The 22,164-nt window shown below is 37.4% G+C and overlaps 1 protein-coding gene and 1 long non-coding RNA gene across 3 annotated transcripts in view; one reads left to right on the top strand and one right to left on the bottom strand.

The window, feature by feature from the left end:
- Positions 1-22,164, bottom strand: part of CTPS2 (CTP synthase 2) — a 72,863-nt gene that overhangs the window by 33,505 nt on the left and 17,194 nt on the right. For both annotated transcript variants that reach the window (XM_069874711.1, XM_069874702.1), the window contains exons 8-13: positions 21,761-21,912; positions 21,375-21,507; positions 17,257-17,345; positions 16,405-16,499; positions 15,529-15,591; positions 14,660-14,703 (exon numbers count right to left, since the gene is read on the bottom strand). In XM_069874711.1, coding sequence (XP_069730812.1) covers positions 14,660-14,703; positions 15,529-15,591; positions 16,405-16,499; positions 17,257-17,345; positions 21,375-21,507; positions 21,761-21,912 — 576 coding nt within the window. The remainder of the gene's footprint in view (positions 1-14,659; positions 14,704-15,528; positions 15,592-16,404; positions 16,500-17,256; positions 17,346-21,374; positions 21,508-21,760; positions 21,913-22,164) is intronic.
- LOC138716778 (uncharacterized) lies at positions 7,026-9,472 on the top strand. The gene is made up of 3 exons (XR_011336726.1): positions 7,026-7,139; positions 7,375-7,534; positions 9,214-9,472. It is a non-coding gene; the product is annotated as an uncharacterized lncRNA (long non-coding RNA).

The following is a 22,164-nucleotide window of genomic DNA, read 5'->3' as shown; positions in this document are numbered from 1 at the left end:
GTAAAGTATACTTCATAACACCATTTTTGTTATGTTTCACACTGATAACTAAATGTATCCCAAAATACGACTAAAAATCTGATGTTACATGACAAAGCACACTTGCAGACTTCTGAATAAGAAATAGCAACTATTGGAAATGAAACAGTGCACGAGTGGCTCTTCCTCTGAATCACAGAGAGCGCTCCAAGGTTCTTACCGCTACATGACTGATGGGAATGGTTGGACTCGATGGTCCAGTGGGTCCTTTCCAACCTAGTGATTTTATGATTCTACGATTATTTATTTCTCTGCCTCTGCATTTTGTGCTGCTGAGTCTGACCAGACCAGTGAGGTTGATTTAGTTTTTTTTACAGAGTGTTAAAGGTAAAGAAATTGAACAGAGATATTCAGGGATGCTACCAAAGAAGCCTTGCAAAATGACCTCAGTTTCTCTCTCCTTGAGAGCACCAGTCATGGTTGCTGCTATTTTCCCCAAACTTACCTGTTCCTGGAGGAGAGAAAGTGGTCATTTCCTGGCACCTTTACTCAGTATTGTGGTGCTAGCTCAGTAATTCCCTTCTCCTTCAGCAGCAAGGTGAGCACAGCTGCAGCAGAGTCACAGTGACCTAGAGGGTCATTGCAGCAGAGTTCTGATAAAAGACCTCAGCTAGGTGCTTGAGCACTCTAACAGTATTGAGGGATCATTGTCCCTACTTAGTGTACAAAGTCATCCACACAAGAGTGCACGCTGGCCCATGTGATCAAAAATTCATAATACTCAGTCTCCCACCTTCTGCTGTTTAATATAAAAGACAAAATTGTTTTAGATAGAGAACTCGGAACCCAGGATTCTCCATCTTCCCTATATGCACACAAAGAGAACCAAGAATATCCTATTGCATCACCATATCATCTCAAGCTGTAGGCTTGCTTTAAAAGGAAGTGTCACTAATTAACATTATATCAGGCCCCTTTCTATCAAATCTTATTAAATAAACTGCAAGAATACATGATTAGACTTTTCCAGGATCAAGACAATGAGATGTGCAATTTCTGACTCACTAGTAGGATTGTGCTGAATTATAACATTGACAGAGTGTAGTCCTGCTCTTGCACAAAACCAGATTACAAGTATTTCTAGGCAAGAAGAAAAGTAGGCAAAGAAGTTTCTTATGGGTGTTTTCACACTTCGAGATTTAGACATCTCAGTGCCAAGTAATTCCTATATTAGGTGACCATGTTTGATTAAGCCATGTGCCATGGTTTACTAAGTGCACCTTTAGGCCTTTTTTGAACAGTCCATCAGGTTTGAATTATTGAGAGCAACAACAATGCTTTGAAAACAAACTGCAGAACTCTATTGTATCTCTCCTCATCAATTTTGTTTTCAAGATGAAGAAGAGTTCTTAGATACAACTGAGACATTTAGGCTGTCCATGCATCTCCAAGGTCAGAGGACAGCTGAGAGAAGAAGTAATGTTACCAGGGAAATAATGAACTTGCTAGTGCCCCTTGCACAGCATTACCTTACCGATACTTAATTTGCCCTACCCAAAACTTAGCAAAATGTTACTCCTCCATAAGTCCATATATGCCATGCTAAAATAGAGATGTATGCACTTTCGAGCAGTTTCAGGAATCCAAAACATAAAAAACAAAACAGAGTTTAGGAAGGAATAATAAGTTTGAGAGTTTTAGCGGTTACACTAACAGTAAATTTCAGCTGTGGCAGTAACAACCCCATTGCACTGCAGCATGAGCCAAGGTTCAGAAAGTGGAGGGATAAAACACATTCTTGAAACACATTCTCCCTCAAAACTGTCTCATGTAACATAGAATACCTACATCACAGGGAGTTTCAAGCTACATAATAGTTTGTCTTCCAGATCTGTACAGATGACAGCAAAAGCTGACACATACAGTTACAATGAATAACAACTCATCACCAATTTAAGGCTGACTACAAACAATGCATCATTAAATCATTCACCCCTGTAGCAGCCACACCCAGCACTGTTTAGGGAGACACCTTCAAAATCCCATTAGGTATATGTCATAGCATTAGGAGGGAGCGCCTGGAAGAAACTCTTGTCAGGATCATTCATATATTTCAAGTTTAATTTGTGAGATGAGACAACCCTTTTACATGTTGCCACCAGAGGTTTTACAACCAATGGCAATTTTAACCAAAAAAAAAAAAAAAGGAATGTATCACTTGTGACACACAAAGGATTTTACAATTCATCCACCCTCAACTTCCATCTAACAGTTCCATACTTCAAAGCAATGCCAACTTCTCTACAAAGGCTGTAGTGCAGTTAGCTGAACTTCTCTCCAGTAATCATTTGATATTTTTTGGAAAATTTGTTAACTCTGGATGTTTCTTCTCTCTTCAACTGTCCTTTGTCTCCTCCTAGCCTGACAGTAACAACACACGGCACTGGCAACACTGAAAAGTTCTATCACAACCATTTGCACTAGAGAGTTAGTTTCCACATCTGCCAACAAACACTTTGAAAAAGGTCCCACGTAGTAAACTGATCATCAGTATCCCAGCTTTAAATATTTTTCCTTTTTTGCAGATGGGGCTAGAGTTTCTGAAGGTGACTGCAGCTGTAGGACCGATTCTCTGCAGAACTCAAAGCCCTAATAACCAAAATGAATACACATCATGGTAGCAGAAGACATCTGCACCTCCCTAGCTTTCCTTTTATTATTAGCCAATTATCTACAGTACAACTATTTCAAAACATTTATTCCTATTTATCTATTGCTGTACGTATCCCATATTTAACTTAAGACACAGCATGGGGATTGGTATTTTACAACAGAGATACATACCTGTACATTCTTCATACTGGCACTGGTTCTATACAAATACTCCTCTACTACTTTACTAAGATATCAAAGATATGAAATCAAACTTACTTGATGCCTACACAAGATTTCTTTGCAAATCAGATAAAGAATTGTATGTTCCACAGAGTCCCTAATCCAGCCCAACTTATTTAAATCGTCCCATCATCTTTCTCCACTTCCACTCCAGAAAGTAAGCAACATTAACAAACTGCTTTGATCTAGTGACTGAAATGTGGAAGCTAGCAATTACGCACAAGCAGTATGCAAGTAGAAACAAGTAAATACTAAGCACAAAACCACCTCCTGCTCTTTCTTTCCAAATGCACAACTTCCACAAATATACATTCTCAGCTATAGCCAGCTTTTCCTTGACAGCAGACATTTCTACTCCACAGTCAGGCTGTACCATAAGCCACACAGATTCCTTAATTAGTTTTAAAGTAGTTGGGCTCACATACAAGTAACAGTGGTGCTGCTACAATGCAGTGAAGAAGGTGGAAAAATACTGGAGGGTTAGGATGCTAATCCTTCAGCAGAGGATTAAAATAGGATGACTGAGACAGTTGTTGCCCTCAGGTGGCAGCCTTACCCCTGTGGAAGGTGTCCTGTCCCTTCCAACAGTGTCAGTGGATGGAAGAGAAATCCATTTGTAGACCAAATCAATTTATAGTTCAGCACATTAAGGTAAACAAGGAGCACAGATTCACATACCATTCATCCATCAATAGTGGCAGGAAGGATGTGACAAGGCCAAAAGGGATAGCATCTGAATTACCATCCCACTTAATTAATCATTAAACATGCATGAAGACTGTGTGACCATGATGCCGTAAGTTTTACCACTCCTATCACTAGCAGTAGTGCCCAAACTCCAGTCATTCTTGCAACTTGTATTCTCTTATTCTTCAACATGACTGGAACTGCTTGCTCCAAATAAGCCACCAAACCAGTCTACCAGCAATAGCCAATTTTCAGTGAATATTAAATCATCAGACACCATCACTGAAAGAAAATTACACACAATCATCACAGGAACGTGTGTGATGTGCATCCCTAAACAGACTTTAAACACATCATCAAGTTAGTTCTATTTTGCTAATGGCTTTGTATCTAAGCTACAAGGATACTTATCTAAGCTACAGGGATATGGTGCTCACTAACGTGGTTTCTCTAGCCCTGGGTAAACCAGATTGAATTATGTGATAAACTGCAAGAACGATATATATTCATACATCCAAGAAAGAGCAGCAAAACACTAACCAAATCCGGACTGCTGCTTCTACACTGGAAGTCAGCTTGCACAGACTTGTGTAGCAAGTGCTGTTCTTCAGCATAGATACATGCTGCTATTTGCTAGTCACACATCATCTAATAGTGGCAATAGTAACCTTGTTCAGATTCTCCATCAATGAAGAATTCCTTACCCTGGATATCATTCTGCCGTTGCTGGGTTGTCCAGGATATTTCAGAATAGCACTGATGGCCCACAAAGGGGTCTTCTGGCAAAGACAGTGTACTGGGACCTGTTAAATCAAGTTCTGTTGCTGATTCCAATACAGAGTTCAGAGATGCCACACAAATTACTGGAGGAGGGCATTGAGGTCTAAATGGCAGATAAGAAGACCAAGAGTCGGGAGATCACATTACAAATCCCAACTCTGCCACTCTCATTCAGATAACCTCTTACAGATTGCAGTGCCCTGTCAGTAAAAGTGACCTGAGGAGAGTGGATTAATCCCCAGATTTGGCAAGCAACTCTTGCCCAGGTCACCTCAATTTCCACACATTGGACTCTCACTTCCATGGGAATATGTCTCAGTAAAACTGGTTATGCTATTTTGCAATTAGGTAGTGTTCTTTAATGAACCCTTAACAAATTAAGAAGGCTAATGTGCTGAATTCCTTGAGTTGTCATCCCTCGAACTACAATTCTTCTTCCATGCTACTAAGCATCTTACTACTACAAGACAGGAAGTGGCCTTTGTTACAAGTAAAGCCAAGTCATTTGAATACTTAAAAAAAAGTTCTGCAAATACTATAATGTCAACAATACACATCAAGCACACCAGCGTCCTGACACTGCTTCCTAAAGTGATAAAGCATAAGTGTGGTGAGGCTACCACAGGCAGCAGCTGTAGACAAGTGGACACAGGAGGGAGCAGTGGACCTAGGAGATCACCTGGTCATGGACCCCTAATAAAAATTCATCATCTACCAAAGGTGGAAAACAAGATGGAAGGAGAAAAATGTTCATTTTTCATATTATTTGCAGAAAGAAGAGGAAGAAAAAAGGACTTATGAGTATCTAATTGTCATGCACAAACACGAGTTCATGCCTCGGTTTGGTGTATGGGATTTGCTCTAGACCAGGACTCACAGACTTGCTTGCACTGTTGCCACCATCCCCCTTAGCAAATACAGAGGTTCTGCTAGTGATGATAGCAGCAGTTCCTGGCTTTCTGTTAAGGCAGAAAGCAAACAGGAGAAAGCGTATTTCCAGCTTCACCTATCAGTTGGATTGGACAAAGATTGGGGGGATGCGTGACCCCAGTTCTCTGATCCTCAGGCTAACACCAGGCTTTTGCACTGATCTTGAAATCAGTGTAGTGCACAAGCAGCTTGAAATAAAGTATCAAGAACCTCAGAGAAGTATTCCACTATTAAAGCCTGCCACCTCCCCATAAAATGACATACAGTTCCTCCTTATCAACCAAGTGCTTCAGACGCTATTAAAATTTGCAACACCACGAGCACCCAGAGTGGTGGACAAGCTTTGGACACGACATTTCAAGCAGGACAGCAACCAGCTGGAGAAAGTCAAGAAAAGATGAACAGATCCAAGAAGCAGAACTCCCAAAGGAAGACTAAACTAGCAAGGTTTTCCAAACGAAGAAAGGAGGACAAGGAATTTCTCTGACTTGTTAAAGGCTATTTTAAGAAGAAAGATGATAGGTCTGTTTTCCCTATCTATGGAGACAGAAGAAGAAAAACTTTTAAGCACAGCAAAGCATGTGGACATTAATAGTGCTGTCTAGCAGTAAGATAAAGAACCTCAAGGAATGGACCAGATAAGGAGGTTGTGGAGTCTCCATTATTTAAGGCACTTAAGACTATGTTAAGCAGACATCCAACATAAATATCAGTGATCCCACTCCAGGGGAAAAGGAGGAATGAATTAGAAGAGTCCTCTAGAGATCACATAATACTCTTCTTTACAACACTTTGGGAAGTGAGTATAAGTCCATGCAAGCAGGCTGCTAATGCAAGGTGTGTATCTACATTATTCGCCTAGGAAACCTCCTACTTACCTGACATGGAATCTGAGGCCCATGCACCTGCAGTTCCAAAAACAAACCTCCCAACCCATCCACCTCCTATCTAGAAATATCTTGGCTCAGAGTTATAAGTAGTGCAAAAAATGAAAACAGCAGACATCAAACAGATTAAGTAGCATGTGGAAGACAGAGCCAGCAACTCAGCAGTGGCAAAACCAGCAGTGCTGGGTCATGAAGCACCAACCATGGGCTGAATATCACTCAAAAATGTCCCACAGACCATCTACAGAACACAACTTTAGAGCCTGCAGAACACATTACTCAGTTATGGAAGTATTCCCGAGAAGGGACTATTTTTCAGAACTCTAGATTCACCTTTCCTATTTATAATGCTTCAGTCTTTTTCCACTCACATCATGGAGTGTTTTGATTCATAATAATATCAACTACAATTTTACCCCAGAGCAAACTTCTCACTCTCCTGTGCTAAGAAATAGTACAAAATTTGGAGAACTAGCTTTGGCACTGGTGATTCTAAATTCACACAAAGGGCAAGTAGCTTTTTCAAGTTTTTTTTATTTATTCATCTGGACCTTTTTAAAACAAATTTGTATCTACCAATTTCCAGAAGTCCATAATAATAAAACAAGATGGAATACACTTCCCCATATGAGCCTTTTTCAGGTTTCTTTAGATGTGCTACAACTTGGAACTGTAAAATACACAAATTTAATACAGAAAACTCCTCCAAGATGGCCTATAAAGACCAAGTAAATCAATATCAAGTGCAGTGGTGGATGCTGATGCCAACCCATTTCAGAGATAAAAAAATATTACTCGTTTCTACTGCTGAAGTGTCCCATTGTTTTGACTATCCAAAACAAAATAAAACTGGTACACTGACTCAATGACAAATGCTAGTTTCATAATTAGGGTGGAGCATGAAAGCAACTATAAAGGTTGCCTACATCCGAGACTCTCACTTCTGCAGCATACATTTGAAAGCTCTGGATTTTGAGTGAGGTAAGCATAACCTAAACATATTGGGTGTTTCAAATCTCTGAACCTAACGTAGATTTTTTTTAACTTGGGAGAGTTGATGCAGTTTCACAGGGGAAAAAAAAAGCCACAAAACAACACTCTTTTCATCTAGGTTAAGTATTAAACATTTCACATGGTTAGTAAACCAACAAACAGGGTAGCAGATGTGTTTCAAAATTCTGATGCAAAGGTTTTTTATTGACTGCTTTGTTTACAGTTATTCTTCAAGACAACATCTAAGAAATATGGAACATTTACTCAATGATAACCTTCTGAAGTATTTTACTGAGTATGCTTTACGTGAAGGTAGCACCTCTGCACTGTCCATTGGTGGGCTGAAAAGTCTGATTCAGAATCAATTTGCACAGTACCTGAAGGTAAGTATCACTCTTTTTGTACTCACTTTGTTTCCTATGAAATGGATAGGACAAAGGAAACACGGGCAGTGATGTTGCAAGGTAGATTATTGTGCCCAAATGGTGTCACTGACTCCATAAATAATCCTTAAGTAAGTGTTGGCTTATAAAACTTCATTCACATTAGTGAACAGTAGCTTCAAACAGATATCTGAGTAGGGTGTTTACAATAACGCTTTATGAAATAAAATGCAAAAATCTAAGAAGCTGTTTTGTTTGGGTTCTTTTATGTAAGCCAAATATTACCTAGAACATCATATCTCAGTCTTATATTTCTTCGTTTCAGTCTAAATATTAAATGTTGAATCTAGAAAATAGATAGAAAAATCTATAAAACAAGTAAATCAGTAGGACAAATTTAAAACTAAAAGATGTAAGACATCTGTCTAGATTAAGCTTCCACTATCACATCATAGAAGTTTTGCCATTCCATAAGATGCCAAGTAAAGAGAAGAGATGTCACCAAGCTAAAGAAATACCCATTTCCTGCAGCTGTGGGGGAAAAAAAAAAATCTTTGTTGTGTTGTTACAAATATTCTCTGACAAACCTTTCCTGAACTGGATTAGGACTCAGTTTAGATTCTTTTGCTAGACAAATCCTTAAATACAGTGCTTTGCATAGCTGACAAAAGCAAGTTTTGCTATGTCTGAAAGAAGTTGCATCTCAATAGAAAAATCCAGTATTTTGAGAACTACAGTAATCCAATTTAGTCATTTAATTAACATGAAGTGGCTGATTAAAAAAATATTTTTTTTATATATTAGCCCTAGGCAATTTTGCAGATATGTCGAAATGGAAGTGTTCAGGAAAAGAAATACTGATGTTTTCTGTCTGAGTATCAGACATTTTCAAGCATCTAGTCCATCTACAGAACTATATGGCCCCATAATAAATAAACACGAAAGTAGGACAGGACATTACAAAATGTACATAGACATGAAATCCGAAGAAAGAAAACATTTTAAAAAATTAAATTATAAATCAAAACTGTTTCTATAATATTTAACTAGCTTGATCAGGGATGTAATCATAATCCTGACAGCATCAGGATGCTACATGCGTTCTTACCAGACATGACAAATAAAAGGAGCTAATAATCTAAACTAGATTTAATACATTAGCAAGAATTTCTCAACAGTGAATACAGTATTTCTAGTAAATAAGGGAAAAGGAAAGGAAAGAGGCTTTTGGGTCCTGGTCCAAAGCTTAATGAAAGTAGCAATATGTTTTGAAATAGGGTATGCAGGGCTCAAATTAGTATATAAGAATGCAGTAGGTGGTATGCATGTTAATTTTTATTGGTGACTATGTACGTGCTGCAGCTATTCCATTTGCTTCATTTCCTAAATTCCAAATTTACCCACAAGACTGAAGTAATCTGTCTAAGCAATACTTGATACTTCTGAAATGGTTATCATATTTTGTTAACCTATTTGGCAGGCAATAGCAGGCACTGTATATCTAGTTTAACCAGTAAAACTGGTAAATACAACACTACCAGCAATACCTTCAAGTAATTCTGACTGTTGTTGACAGCAACATTTCTTGGCAATATTCCTTGTAGGAAAATAGTTGTGCCAATCTGTTTATTTCATTCTCTTTCTTCTTTTTTTTTTTAATTCTTTTCTTACAAAAACAGGATACATTCTCACTTGATAACATAATTAAATCAATGGACAAAAATAATGATGGAAGCGTGACCTTTGATGAGTTTGTGATGATTGTAAAAACGATAATTGGCTCAGGACAGTGAAGAATCTGCAAGAATGAATACCACTGCTTTGAAGGACAAACCCTGGTGTTCATGTACATTATACGTACACCTATACCCATAGATTTCTAACGAATTTAAAACATACAGAATAAAGATTTGACATATAACAAAGTATGTCTTGTATTGTGTTTCCTGTATGTTCACCCGCCACATTTCCAGCTGCCTCACAATTAATTCAGGACTGTTTCTATTTCACGCTACATTTGAGAAACCGTCGTTTAACAAACCCTGCTTTACCAGAGCTATTGTTTTGACCTCTAGAGCAATTCAAATCAAATTGTTTCCAAAACACACAAAAGGAAAGATGCATCATTCCATTTGAGGGCTGTGCCTTAGTATATACTGTCAAATATTCCTCCCAGCTCAGTTTCATCTTTCACATAAGACAACACTTCCATATGGCAGACAGTTCAAATCTTTAAAACCTAAAAGGACTTATTTTCAATAACAATACAAGTATGATGACTGCAACATTACATGTTCATTTTAAATTGTAGTTACATGAGCATGTAGTTTTTTTGTTATAACTCTTGTAAGTAGGAATATATAACTGTATATAGGAGCTGAGCAATTGCTGTTGCAGTTGAAACCTTTCGCTTTAACCTTTTTTGCATGATTCCCTGTGACATATGCATTTTCACACATGTAATTCGTGGGCATTATAATTGAGTTTAAAAGGAAATTAGTGAAAAAGAAGAGAAATTAGAAGAACAGAAATTTTGAAGACAAGTAATTCAGTGGATTAGGCACTAATCCTACTAAAGAACTTGGAATTTTGGACTGAATTTTAACATCAACATCATCAATTATATTGATAAATCTGTTAGATCTTAGGGTTACTTGAGGATTTAAAGACTCAGATTAATTGCAAAGCCTACCAAGTGCATTCAAGATCTCATGCTACAGTGATTTGTATTCCTGAATTTATCCTCCATGAAATGAGGAATGAAGTACTCCACAACAGTGATGCATGAACATACACTGCAAAAATTATATTTAAACATTATACGAATGTTCTTTCAGGCTCCTGGGCCGCTCTTCTACCTAAATTCTTCAGCTGTTAAAACATGTTATGATTCTTGGAAGAAAAGAAGATCATAATATGTACTATTTTTTTCTAGTTTATATATAAAAAAAGAAGTTTCTAAATCAAAAATATGCTTTGATTTCAAAACTAAATATGCCCCACACACTTTGGCTTCCTCAGCTGCATTAGCTACTTCACACATGTTAGGAAACCCACAGAGTTTTAAGAGGTGCTTTTTGCATGAGTGGGACATACATTCCTTTTCATCTCTTAGACAACCTTAAATTTTTTTAATTCAATCAAATGACTGACATTCTGAATAGGAAAAGTGGGCATCAAGAAACAAACTTATTGTAAGAGAGCCACCTACTGGCAAAACCTATTTCTGCACAATTTATTGAGCTCCTAGAAAATTCACTTACTTTATCCAGTGCAATATTTGGTTTCATAGAATCGTTTAGGCTGGAAAAGACATTTAAGATCAATTCCAACACAAGATGAAAAAGGTCATGAAGAAGAATGTTCACAATCATTTTTTTTTTTTAAAGGCATGTTAGGAGTTATTTCTGTAAAGAATCTTTTTTTTCTAGAGCAATATTAGATGCAGTTGCAATAAAATTGACAAAGAACATAATTAAAAGGCTCACACAAAAAAATAAATCTAAGTTTAATAGTAGAGGAAGACAAGGGAGACGGACCAAAATGAATAACTCTTTTGCCATTCAGTGAATCCAGCTCATTAGCAGTTCACAGATTATACTGTTTCCCTTTAAAGGAGTTTATTTTAAAATTATCATTTGCAACAGAAAACTCCTATTAAGCACTCAAGTAAATGCATTACTTTTCTGAACAGCTATCTTCCTGCAAAGAACAGTAAGAATTTACCTACCATTTTTATCCAAAAATCAGAAGGTAAAGCAGAAAGCTTAAGAATATATAATGGGAACATGACCTGCAAATAATAAACCAAGATGAGATCAAGAGCCTGAGGGACCATGATCAGTGCTCATGTACCTTCCTCATTTTCCCTGCTGAAATCAAGCCTGTTTTAAAGAGGAATTGAAGCCAGAACCCTGTGGTGGAATTCTGATAACGTAAATGGTTTGGTCTGGTTAATACAGATAGATGCCATACCAGAGGTCTTCAGTTTTCCTCCAGAATATCGATTTTTAATTGAAGCCTAAATGAAAATATCTAAAAGCAACTTCAAATCTTTCAAACACAGCTTATAACTCACAGCTTATTAATATTTTCAAATTCTACATCTCATTTCCTTTAAGTTTTTATTACATAGCTATTCAGCTTTAGGAATTTACACACACACACAGAGTATTTCAAAACCACAATTTTGGCAGCTTTACATTATGAAGCTGTTAACTTCCATTCTTGTACGCAGAGACTACTACTTCTTCCAAGGTATTTGAAACCTTTACAGCACTTGCAGTCATTTACATGGCAGTATAACTGATATCAATACTCCCCAACACAAGCAACACAGGGTTATACAACCCCTATATCAAGTTACTCATGGGTGCTTTTGCAGAACTTAGGTTGAGCAACATTGTTGTGATGATAGTAGAAATACATGAACAGCTAAAATGAAACAGATACTCAACATGAAACAGATACTTAGCACCACAGGCAACTCCACATTTGCATGTTCAATTGTGCATGAATTATTGTTCAAAACAGAAGTCACAATTATCTTATCACACAAAAACTTTTACAATGCTCAAAATTTTTTACTAACACAGACAATACTCTTCTATAATACAATAATAACTTGCATTACTTTAATTGAGAAACAGTTGCAAGTAATATAATTTCTCATTATTCTACTTGTTTTTCTTTTGGAAGCCTAATTCTGAGTTACATGTTTACTTGAAAATCTCAGGTTTTATTTCCAGTAAAAAAAGGTCCAAATTTTCATAGACACAGACAAAAGGAAAGCAAAGTAGGCCAAGATATTTTATATGTATATTAGAAGAAACCATCAACTTTGGTAACTACAGTTCTGAGTATTTGAATGCCTAGCAAATTAAGAAGCAAATAAGTAGCTGCATATTTTATGGCTGCCCCGAGTTCCCCTGCCAAAGCACATATTTCAACTTTTTTTGTCTTTCTGTATTTTTTCTTAGAAATAATACAAAATTGAACTGCAGCCTCACCTTTCTTCTCCCTCTTCAGTTTCAGTTTCCAAAGGAGCAGGAACCAAAAGAAAAGTACACTGCTTTGGTCCTAAGTTAGCACTCAGCTGAACCAAACAGTAGTATCACGAGACATTATCAGTGTTGATAGTGTTTCTAATTAACTTTTTTGAATAATAAAATGTCTGAATCAGTTTGGTAGTTCACAAGCTTCATTAATCGGCTTCTCTTCCAATAGTTTTTATTGATTTGTTAGTATATAGAATTTCTAAACAGTTTTTAGCACAAGATGGACATCAAGACAGATTATTTAGTAGTTATAATTATTGATAATGCAAACTTTCCCTTTGGAATTATTTATATCTGTTCCTCACACAGAACTGAGATGTCAAAGATCAGATTAAGAGGCTGAAATATGGCTGGTAATAACCAATATCAGAACCGTAACGTAGCTCAGAATATAAGAATATCCATTATAAGCACTGCAAGCATACTGCTTCAGTTGTAAACACTATATTAATCTTCTATGACACATAAATTCACTCCATTATTTTATTAATTTTATGTGCACAAGATTCTAACATATACACCTTACTTGTCCTTGAATGCAAACTGCAAATGACTCAGTTAGTTACTCATGGAATAAAATTTTGTCCTAGATATAATGTACTAGTACACCCCTCGATTTCTGTAATAGAAGAAACTGCCAGCAGGGCTGCAGCAGACAAGCATCTGTGTTCCTCACTTTGGCTAAATATGGAGTTCTGTATCAGAGCCAGGAACTGTGAACAACCCTTAGAACAATTGAGAGAAAACAGCAGTTCCAAGGGGTCTCACCCCCTCCTGATGCAACTACCTGAAACGCAGTCATAAGAAGTTAAATAAAACTGGCACTAAAAAGCCCTGGAAACAAAGATGCCACCAAATCAGTCTTTTGTACTATTTCTTTTGCTTCCCGAAAATGTTACAGCCAGCTTTCAACATCTTCCACATTTTGCAACATGTTGCTATCATGAAATTGACCCCTCCAGAGAACGAGTACATCTCTGCATACACTAAGGAAGGGTGAATGAAGAGACTTCTTATGATGGAAACCCACAAGTTTGATGCCAATTGCCAAGTTTACCTTTGTTCACCAGAGGGACATTTCCAAAAGCCACCAAATTTTAGCAGCAAGTCACACATTGAAACTCTGAAGGTGTGCGACTTACCTTCAAAAGCTTAACTAGATTATCTCTCCTATGCACATAAACAACATTGACAAACTGGTCAAATGGTTTAAAAACCTCCTATTTGAATGCTGCAGAGTAAGCAGATGTTAAAAAATATATATATTTTACTTACAAATCCCAACAAAATCTTTTGAAGGAAATGATATAGAAACGATAGGTGACTATGAGCAACCCGCTCAATTTCTGCTAGAACAGATGTTTACATCCTACACCATGATACTAACTTATTTTTCACATGTCGTTTTCTGCTCTTTTTCATTTTTTAAAAAATCTTCTTTCATTGACTCATTTTTAAGTTTTACTACTACAACAATGTCATACCACACTCTCCTGAACTAGGAGACACCTGGAAGAACTCCACTCTAAAATACTACCATTGGCATATGATACAGAGAAATCTGTCATATCTACAGCAGTGACGTTTTCCTCAAAAGGAGGACTGTAAGATGCATGGGAGAGGAGGGATGTAGTGTTTTTTTATACTATCTATACAAAAGAAAGACAAGAATTTTTCAACAGCTTTCTACATTATCTTTATCTTTTTATATAAATTTATATTTTAATAGCACTGTGCTACACTTTCCACCTTCCTTTTTTATTTTATTCTCTAGTAAAGCCAACGTAAGTATTATTGCCCACTCCCAGCATCGGTCTACAGCCAAGGAAACTATTTGAAAAATTACAAAAATAAAGCAAAGGCAAATCACAGAAGTAAGCAGGTGAAGGCAGGGGGCTATCAAAAGAAAATATCTTTAAAAAAAAAATGAATAGGAATAGTGGACGCTTCTTCATGTCCTATCATGTAAAAATATAGGTAGATCTTAACTTACACAGAATTAACTTCCGTTTTAACAAAAGATGTATGTTCACAAAGCATATTCAGGAAAAAAAATAGCAGTACTTACAACAGGGTTTTTTGTATCTGGGTCAAATTCTGTTGAATTTGCATCTGAAACAAAAGTTCAAGACAAACACAGTCAATTTCCATTGTTCTACCTGCTCTACAGACTCATCATAACAGTTCTGTGGCATTTCAGGGCTTTCCTGCATTTCAGCTACAATCTTGCACGTTGAAAGACAATATTGCACCACTTTCAAAGGAACCACAGGAAGCACATGACCTCAGTCACACACGCTCATAGAATCACAGAATAGAACCATAGCATGGTTTGGGTTGGAAGGCACCTTAAAGATCAAGTGGTTCAAACCCCCCTGCCACAGGCAGGGACACATACCATTAGATCAGTTGGCTCAAAGCCCCATCCAACCTGGCTTTGAACACCTCAAGGTATGGGGCAACCACAGCTTCCCTGGGCAACCTGTTCCACTGCCTCACCACACTCACTCCATTTCCAACTTCACAAAACTTTTCTCTCTCAGCTCATAATGGCAGAAATTCACTAGTGAGCTAAAACTTTTCATATGACTACTGCAATGGCTATGGATTGGCTACTCCAACTAATGAAAGCAAGTGAGAAAACCTCTCCTCACCACCTGCATACTCCAGAAAGAGATTACAGATGCCAACTGTAAGCATGCTTTCTTATACGATCCTTAGATCAAGAAGTAAGTTTCAAGTAATTTGCACAATAGAAGTTCCTACTCCCCTGTTAAAAAACAATGCCTAGCTCTCGCAACATAATAATTTTTATGTAAGTACTGAATAATCTTAGGATCTATACAATAGATCTAATAATAGATACACATTTCACATATTGAATAAAATTTCTTCAAAGCAAATCACATTCACACTAGCATACTGAGCTCAGCTCACCTTTCCAATTCAAACAGTTTCTTGCAAATTCCACAACTGCTAATTGCATTCCCAGGCAAACTCCTAGAAGAGAAAACAAAAACCCCAGAATTTAACAGGACCAGCAAAGTACTTGCTATTCTGTCTTAAACTTTACTGCTTTGAAATATTGGTACCCAATGTATATACATACGTTTACTAAAAGTCAAAACACGAATGGCTGTTCAATGCAAAACTCCAAACTTGGCATACTGTGAACACGTGACATAACTATGTGCTTTAAGCCCTTTAAAAATACTTTCCCCCCCCATCTACTTTATCAATCATTACTGTAAAAACAAACAGAATTTGAAAGCCTGGGTATGTCTCAATTCAAATTTTGCTTTGTAAACTAGTCCAAGTAGCCACTTTGTTATAGAACTGAAAGAAATGTAGAGTAGAAGTCAAAGCTTCAGATGCATTTACATGAACAGCTCTTAATTTATAGGCTATATGGCATCTTTAGACTGTACCATAATAAAATACACTAAAATCAACGAGATGTATTTAATATAGCAAATGTGTCCAAAGACACCTACATTTTCTGCACATTGATTAATATGTATAATGATGTTGATTTAAGTACAGTGAGAAGAAAAGACTCTCCACATAAAATGTGAATATAGCAAATAAAGCTTTTTGGAGCAAGGATAGTCTCTTTCCTCCTTCCTTATACTGTAGTACACAACTATGACCCTGGGCATTATTTACATGGCAAATATCCACAACTGCACATGTATCCCCCTAAGATAGGATCCTCCCCTAGTGAGTTTTTGTTGGGTTATGTTTTGTTAATCAAATCAATAAGCTTGCTATACACCTCCTTCACACAATAATTTCTGACTCCAATGATCTTACCGAGAAAAGGTTTTTTCTTCGTTCTTGCCCAGGAGATAGCTTGGAGTTTGCCTTCTGTCCCCCTAATGCCAAACCCTCCTGGGACCAGGATGCCACTGTAATGACAGCCATATATAAACCAACCAACAAGTACAATCAAGCCAGCAAAGGAAGTCCATATAAATTGAAGACAGACTTTTGAGGTTAGAACAAAGCAAGCACAATGCACAAAAGGCATGTTTTGTATGACGATTCACAATACGCAGAATTTAACTCTAGATTTAGATCTGTCTCATCTACCGACTGCAAGTCCCATCTGAACAACCTCAGGCTTCACAGTAAAATTCTCACTGCTTAAATACATATTGATTAAATAAACTGCCTATATTTTCACTACTGTGGGATCTTAACACCAAAACTTTATTACCTACTAAGTAATTAATGCATGAAGAAATTAATGCATCTTGGCAACAAACAACATCCCTTTATAAATACAAACCGAAACCCCAGCAATGACTTAACAAAAAGGTTTGCAGTCTCACAAGCATTTATTAAGCTTTTATCTGACTACCTTTCACTATGATGCATGTTAACAAAAAAAACACTTTGACAACTGACCTGCACTGTAAAGGAAGTCTAACTAGCAAAGAAAATTAAAAAAACAAACAAAACTGCAATTTGGACAAAGAAATTAAAGCAGAGTTTGAGGATATAGGTTGATATTATAATTTGGTATATTCGAAGCTTGCCACCAACTTCACACACCTATCCCTTTCTGTGGGTAATGAGAAATGATTCACTGAAGCATTTTTCGTCACATGAAATAAATATAACAATCTGCATTTGGGATACAGAATACCCAATGTCACTTACTCTGCTTTGCACAGTTTGTGCCATGCCTGGTGATATTTCACTGAGTTCTCCACTTCTGTAGAACGTTCAAGTTCTGTTGAATCTATGTACTAATAAAGAAAAATATGCAAAAAAATAGTCATTTCTTCCACAGAAAGAGCAGCATATACTATATAACCAACTTTTTTAATAGTATTAAGACAAACTACTAGTGTTTCAAGTGAATGTCCCAATAAACCTGTAACAACTTCACTGAAGATCCATTATTTGCTCTGAAAACTCAGTATTTGCTCAAGTTGCAACAATCTACATCCCCTTCTTTGCACGTAGCTCCAAAGTTCTGCCTGCCTCCAGTCCTCATTTTGCTACCCTCTAAGAAAGCAGACTGGCTAGACTGCTTCATAACTGTGTATCCAGGTTTTCTTCCCATGGAAATGAGGACATCAACCAAGGTGCGGTGCTGACCTTATCCTGACATCCAAATAAGATGTAGCCAAGGTGTTCACTTTCCTAGCTTTTGGATGCCACAGTTTATCTAATCTTATCCCAAGACTGGATAAACCTGCACTGCTTGTGAGAAAGGCATTCCTGGGCACTGTCATGAAAGCATCAGGAGGGAGGCAGACTCATTATCTATGTCCTACTAGAAATACTGCATTAGAATCTCTATTGTCATTAGTAAGGATGACTCCTGAGGTACCGCTAAAGCAAACACACTCCAGGAGGCATCAAAAATAAACAGAAAAATGACTACTTATGAATGTTGTTATTCTATACTAGTACTACAGGATAAACTAAGAACACACTTTTCATGCTGCAAGGGTGGGAAGAGAAACTAATTACAGTTGGAATTAATTGTGGTTCCCTGCTGAACATACCGAGCTAGCACATTTATCACTTCAAGCAGCATCAACATTTCATTATTTAGATACATGGATGCTGGGCTATGAGTTGGATGCCACATATAATATTAAGCAGTTCCTTCTGAACACAGGATTATACGGAGAATCTTTTGACAAATCACTAAAAAGAAGGTTAGCACATGCAGGTAAGTACAGCAGGAGCCCTTGTCTGTCAGCATTTCAGCACTGCATTGGAGTTAGTTCCAGCATTCACATGCTCGTTAAGCAAAAAGTTCCACCAAATTCAAGACTAGTGGCACACAAAGCTAACCATGAGTTTGCAGATCTGGCACCTCTCACTTTTTTGCTAAAAGCAAAGTTATTTTACATATCATAACAATTTCCCACTGTGCAGTTGCCACTATAAATCACTATTTAGAAGGACAGGATCATTAAAGTCAGAAGGGACCTTGGGAGGTCTGTAGCCCAACCCCCTGCTCAAAGGAGGTCAAATTAGAGCAGGTTGCTCAGGGATCCAGTCAGGATCTGAAAATCTCCAGGGATTAATTCTGGCTGTTTCCACTTTCTTGTTTTTCGTGCATACAAAAACAACTTTATGGAGTATTCGCCGCACAATGGAATGAGGTGAGGCTCACCACCTGCCACTTCCACAGATCCTACTTTTTGCCTTTTTTGAAGACTGGTGTGACATTTGCCCTTCTGTAGTCATCAAGAACTTCTCCCAGATGCCATGATCCTTCATAGCTGACAGGAGAGAGGCTTCATAATGACATAAGCCAGCTCCCTCAGCACTCTGGGACTGGATATCAGACTAGCAATCTGGTCCCATGGACTTGTGTATGTCCAACTAGTCTAAGTACTACCCAGCTATATGTGTCCATAGATCATGGAAAAAAATATACTATGGAGGAAAGCTTGTCTACTTCCTACAAATATATTTATTTTATTTTATTCCTCCATGATGACTCCACCCCTTTCCCTTCAAAGGAAAAGAGACAGCTTAAGACTCAAAAAAATAAGCTATTTCTTCCCTAAGCTGAGTTTCTAGGAGTTGTTAGGGGGTTTATTTCTGGTTTTCCACAATACCTACCAGATCGCTTCTTAATCACATAAACAAAGTTTACTTGAATTCTGCTTAGTCCTTATAATTTCAGAGATACGTACTAGTGAACACTATGCATAAGTTCCTTTGTATACAGAAAAATATTTCCTCCTTATTATACATGAAGTTATTTTGTTGAGTAGTTCTCTAGCTGTTTTACATGATAGGTAGCAGCCAGTTCTCTGTCTCTATAGTATTCAACATTCAGCATACCTTAAAGAGGACAAGAGTAGGACACTAAGACAAGCCATCCCTGCTTTTTTTCCTTTTTCTCTTAATTGAAATAGCCTCTTTCATATCCTCAGAGAATAAATCAACCCACTTCTTTCAGTAAAGAAGCACTACAGAAAAAATAGTTCAGTTTTGTTTGTGCATCTCTGCAAGTGACTCCCCTACTTGAAAAGGTTCTGGGATGAAATCAATAATAAGAGACAAAAGATGATGGATTTGCAGCTGGCTGATGTGCCTGACAAGCAGCAGAATGATGCTGTGAGAAAACAACAGGGGGATTTTGGAGCCCAGATGGTGCAAGCCACAGTGAAAAGTACGTTCTACACATCACAAGCTGCTGTGACTACTTCACCATCTGACTAACAGTCTACCAGAACCAAGCAGTGATGGAAGGTTACAAAACATAATTGGTGATCTTGGTACAGCAACAGTCACCTTCTCCATAAAGTGACTGAAAAGAAAATATCTGAGGTGATACGTTCCTGGTGACCTGTGTTATCATGCAAAGAGGAGTATGCTACCAGGTTTCTGTTATGAGAAATGCCTTCTTAAGCACACTGTACATGTGTGCGTGTGTGCGTGTGCGAGTGTGTGCACGCATGTGTGTGTGTGCGTGTGTGTTCGTGGTTTAGGGAAATCAAACTCTTCTCCCAAAAGATATTGGAAATATCACTGTAAACAGAACTTCCATGTATTCATTCCTCTGTGCTTCACTTCAATTACACACGCATCCCTGGTTGTTCCAGGTACTCCCGTTGCTTCTTTCTGAGGTGGATGGACTCAGAAAACAGAATGGTGGCTATGTCTGGCCTGCTGCCTTTAGTGACCTGTTAAGCCATCCTCGATATTAATCACCTTCCTCATCAAAAAGTGGTTAGTCCCAGTGAGAGACTTTCTAGAGCTGAGTAGAAACAGCCTACTTTCCTTGCACAAGCATTATCAAAGCAAACCAGGCATAGCTTTCAAGACATTAAAACTTTCACTTTAATATCTTCTATTTTTTTTAATCACAAAAAAGGGAATGATCAACAAGGGTCACAGAGTTTGGCAGTTTTCAGCAGTTACCAAAGTGCATAAACACAATAACTTGCTTCAATCAGAGACAGACAGAGACCAAAAGCTACTAAGTACAGTACGGCTTGCAACTGTCCACTTAGATCAATTTATATCATTTAATGAATCACTCTAGGGCAGCATGTCATTGCTGATACTTTGCAACCATTTATTATTGCTTTGCTACTGCAATTTGCTAAAATGTCCTCTGTACCCATTAAGTGATAATGATACACACTTCCACACTAAATCTCTGCCCCACAGTTGCCACCTCTTGCAAAAAAACTCAGCAATGGTAACTGATAGTTCCACCCGTGAGAAAGCTGGTAACAGTTTTTCCCTGTGTAGTCTGACTTTCTATTCTCACTAAAATAAAATAAATCAGATCCTCAAATAGTCCTTTATTCAAGGAACTACTGTCTTGGAGAAACTAAGTTTATGGCCCAATTCCAATATCATTAGAATCCTGCTGAAGATAAAATGGACGGCTCTCAGAATATTAACTGAAATGAAAAGCTACAGCTTCTAGCACAAGATCGTAAAAAGGAACTAAACTGCTTTCCAGTCTGTTTTCTCCTACCTCTAAATTAACTCATTCATGAGGACAAGTGAAACCTACCTTTGATAGTAAATACAAAATTGCAGGTAAAATCTGCTTTTTCATCAGATCCAGTTTAGGCTAATTGCAGTGTTCCTTTCAGATAAGTTTAGTTCCAGATAAAACAATCTGTGAACACTTCTTTAAAAAAATGAATCATGCTTAGCCAGTCTGCATTTATCTGCATGATTCATTTTCTAATTTCCACATGAATTAAAACATCCTCACATGATGGGAACTAGCAGAGTACATTCAAAGTATTCCTGAAAGCAAAATCCAGAAAAATCCTCACCATTAAATCCAGTTTGTGATTAATTGCCAGCGCAGAGTGTTCCAGAGCCTTGAAAACAGATGCATAGCAATCACTTAGTTTTGTGTACTTGCCAACAAGAGCTATGGAACACACCTTCAGCAACCTTTCGTACCTGACAAAAACAAGGTTTTTGGTTATTACATCAATTTTCACAAAGAAAACATTTTAACAGTGTTTGCTTTTTCTTTAACTTCACAAAACATCCTCTTAAATCTCAAAACTGAAAATGTTTTTAAATCCAGGCCATCCACAGATGTTGATCAGCAGCATGCTACTGACCTCAGTCCAGCCTGGTGACTTCACAGCAGCTAAAAACGTGACTTGAATTAAAACACTTCCAGAAAAAGCAGCAGGAGTTAGAATACCTGTCAGCCATTTTCTTCCATTTCATTAGAAGATCACTTGGCTGGTCATCAATAGGTAAATTTAACCTCTGCTTAAAATACTTAATGATGCCTTGCTCCTCCAGCAGGATTGGTACTCGATAAGTGGAAGAAACATCATGGATAAATATCACCTAACAAACAAAAGCAGAACGTAAAAGATCTATCCAAATATTTTTCATAGAAAGCATACATTCTGTATTTTGTATACTACATATGTTTTGAATTCTATATACATTCTAGTTTTTACATACTTCTCTTTTTAATGAGCATGGCATTAGAGACAATATTTAAGGTTCCACTAAATCTACATGGAAAAAGTTACCCCAAAGTTAAAAATGTGTTTTAGTTCTTTGTTGCACCATCACACAAAAAATCAATGCCTC

The sequence above is a fragment of the Phaenicophaeus curvirostris genome, chromosome 1 (genome assembly GCF_032191515.1).
Source record: "Phaenicophaeus curvirostris isolate KB17595 chromosome 1, BPBGC_Pcur_1.0, whole genome shotgun sequence".
NCBI classification, from domain to species: Eukaryota; Metazoa; Chordata; class Aves; order Cuculiformes; family Cuculidae; genus Phaenicophaeus; species Phaenicophaeus curvirostris.
This window is presented reverse-complemented; position numbering and strand designations above follow the sequence as displayed.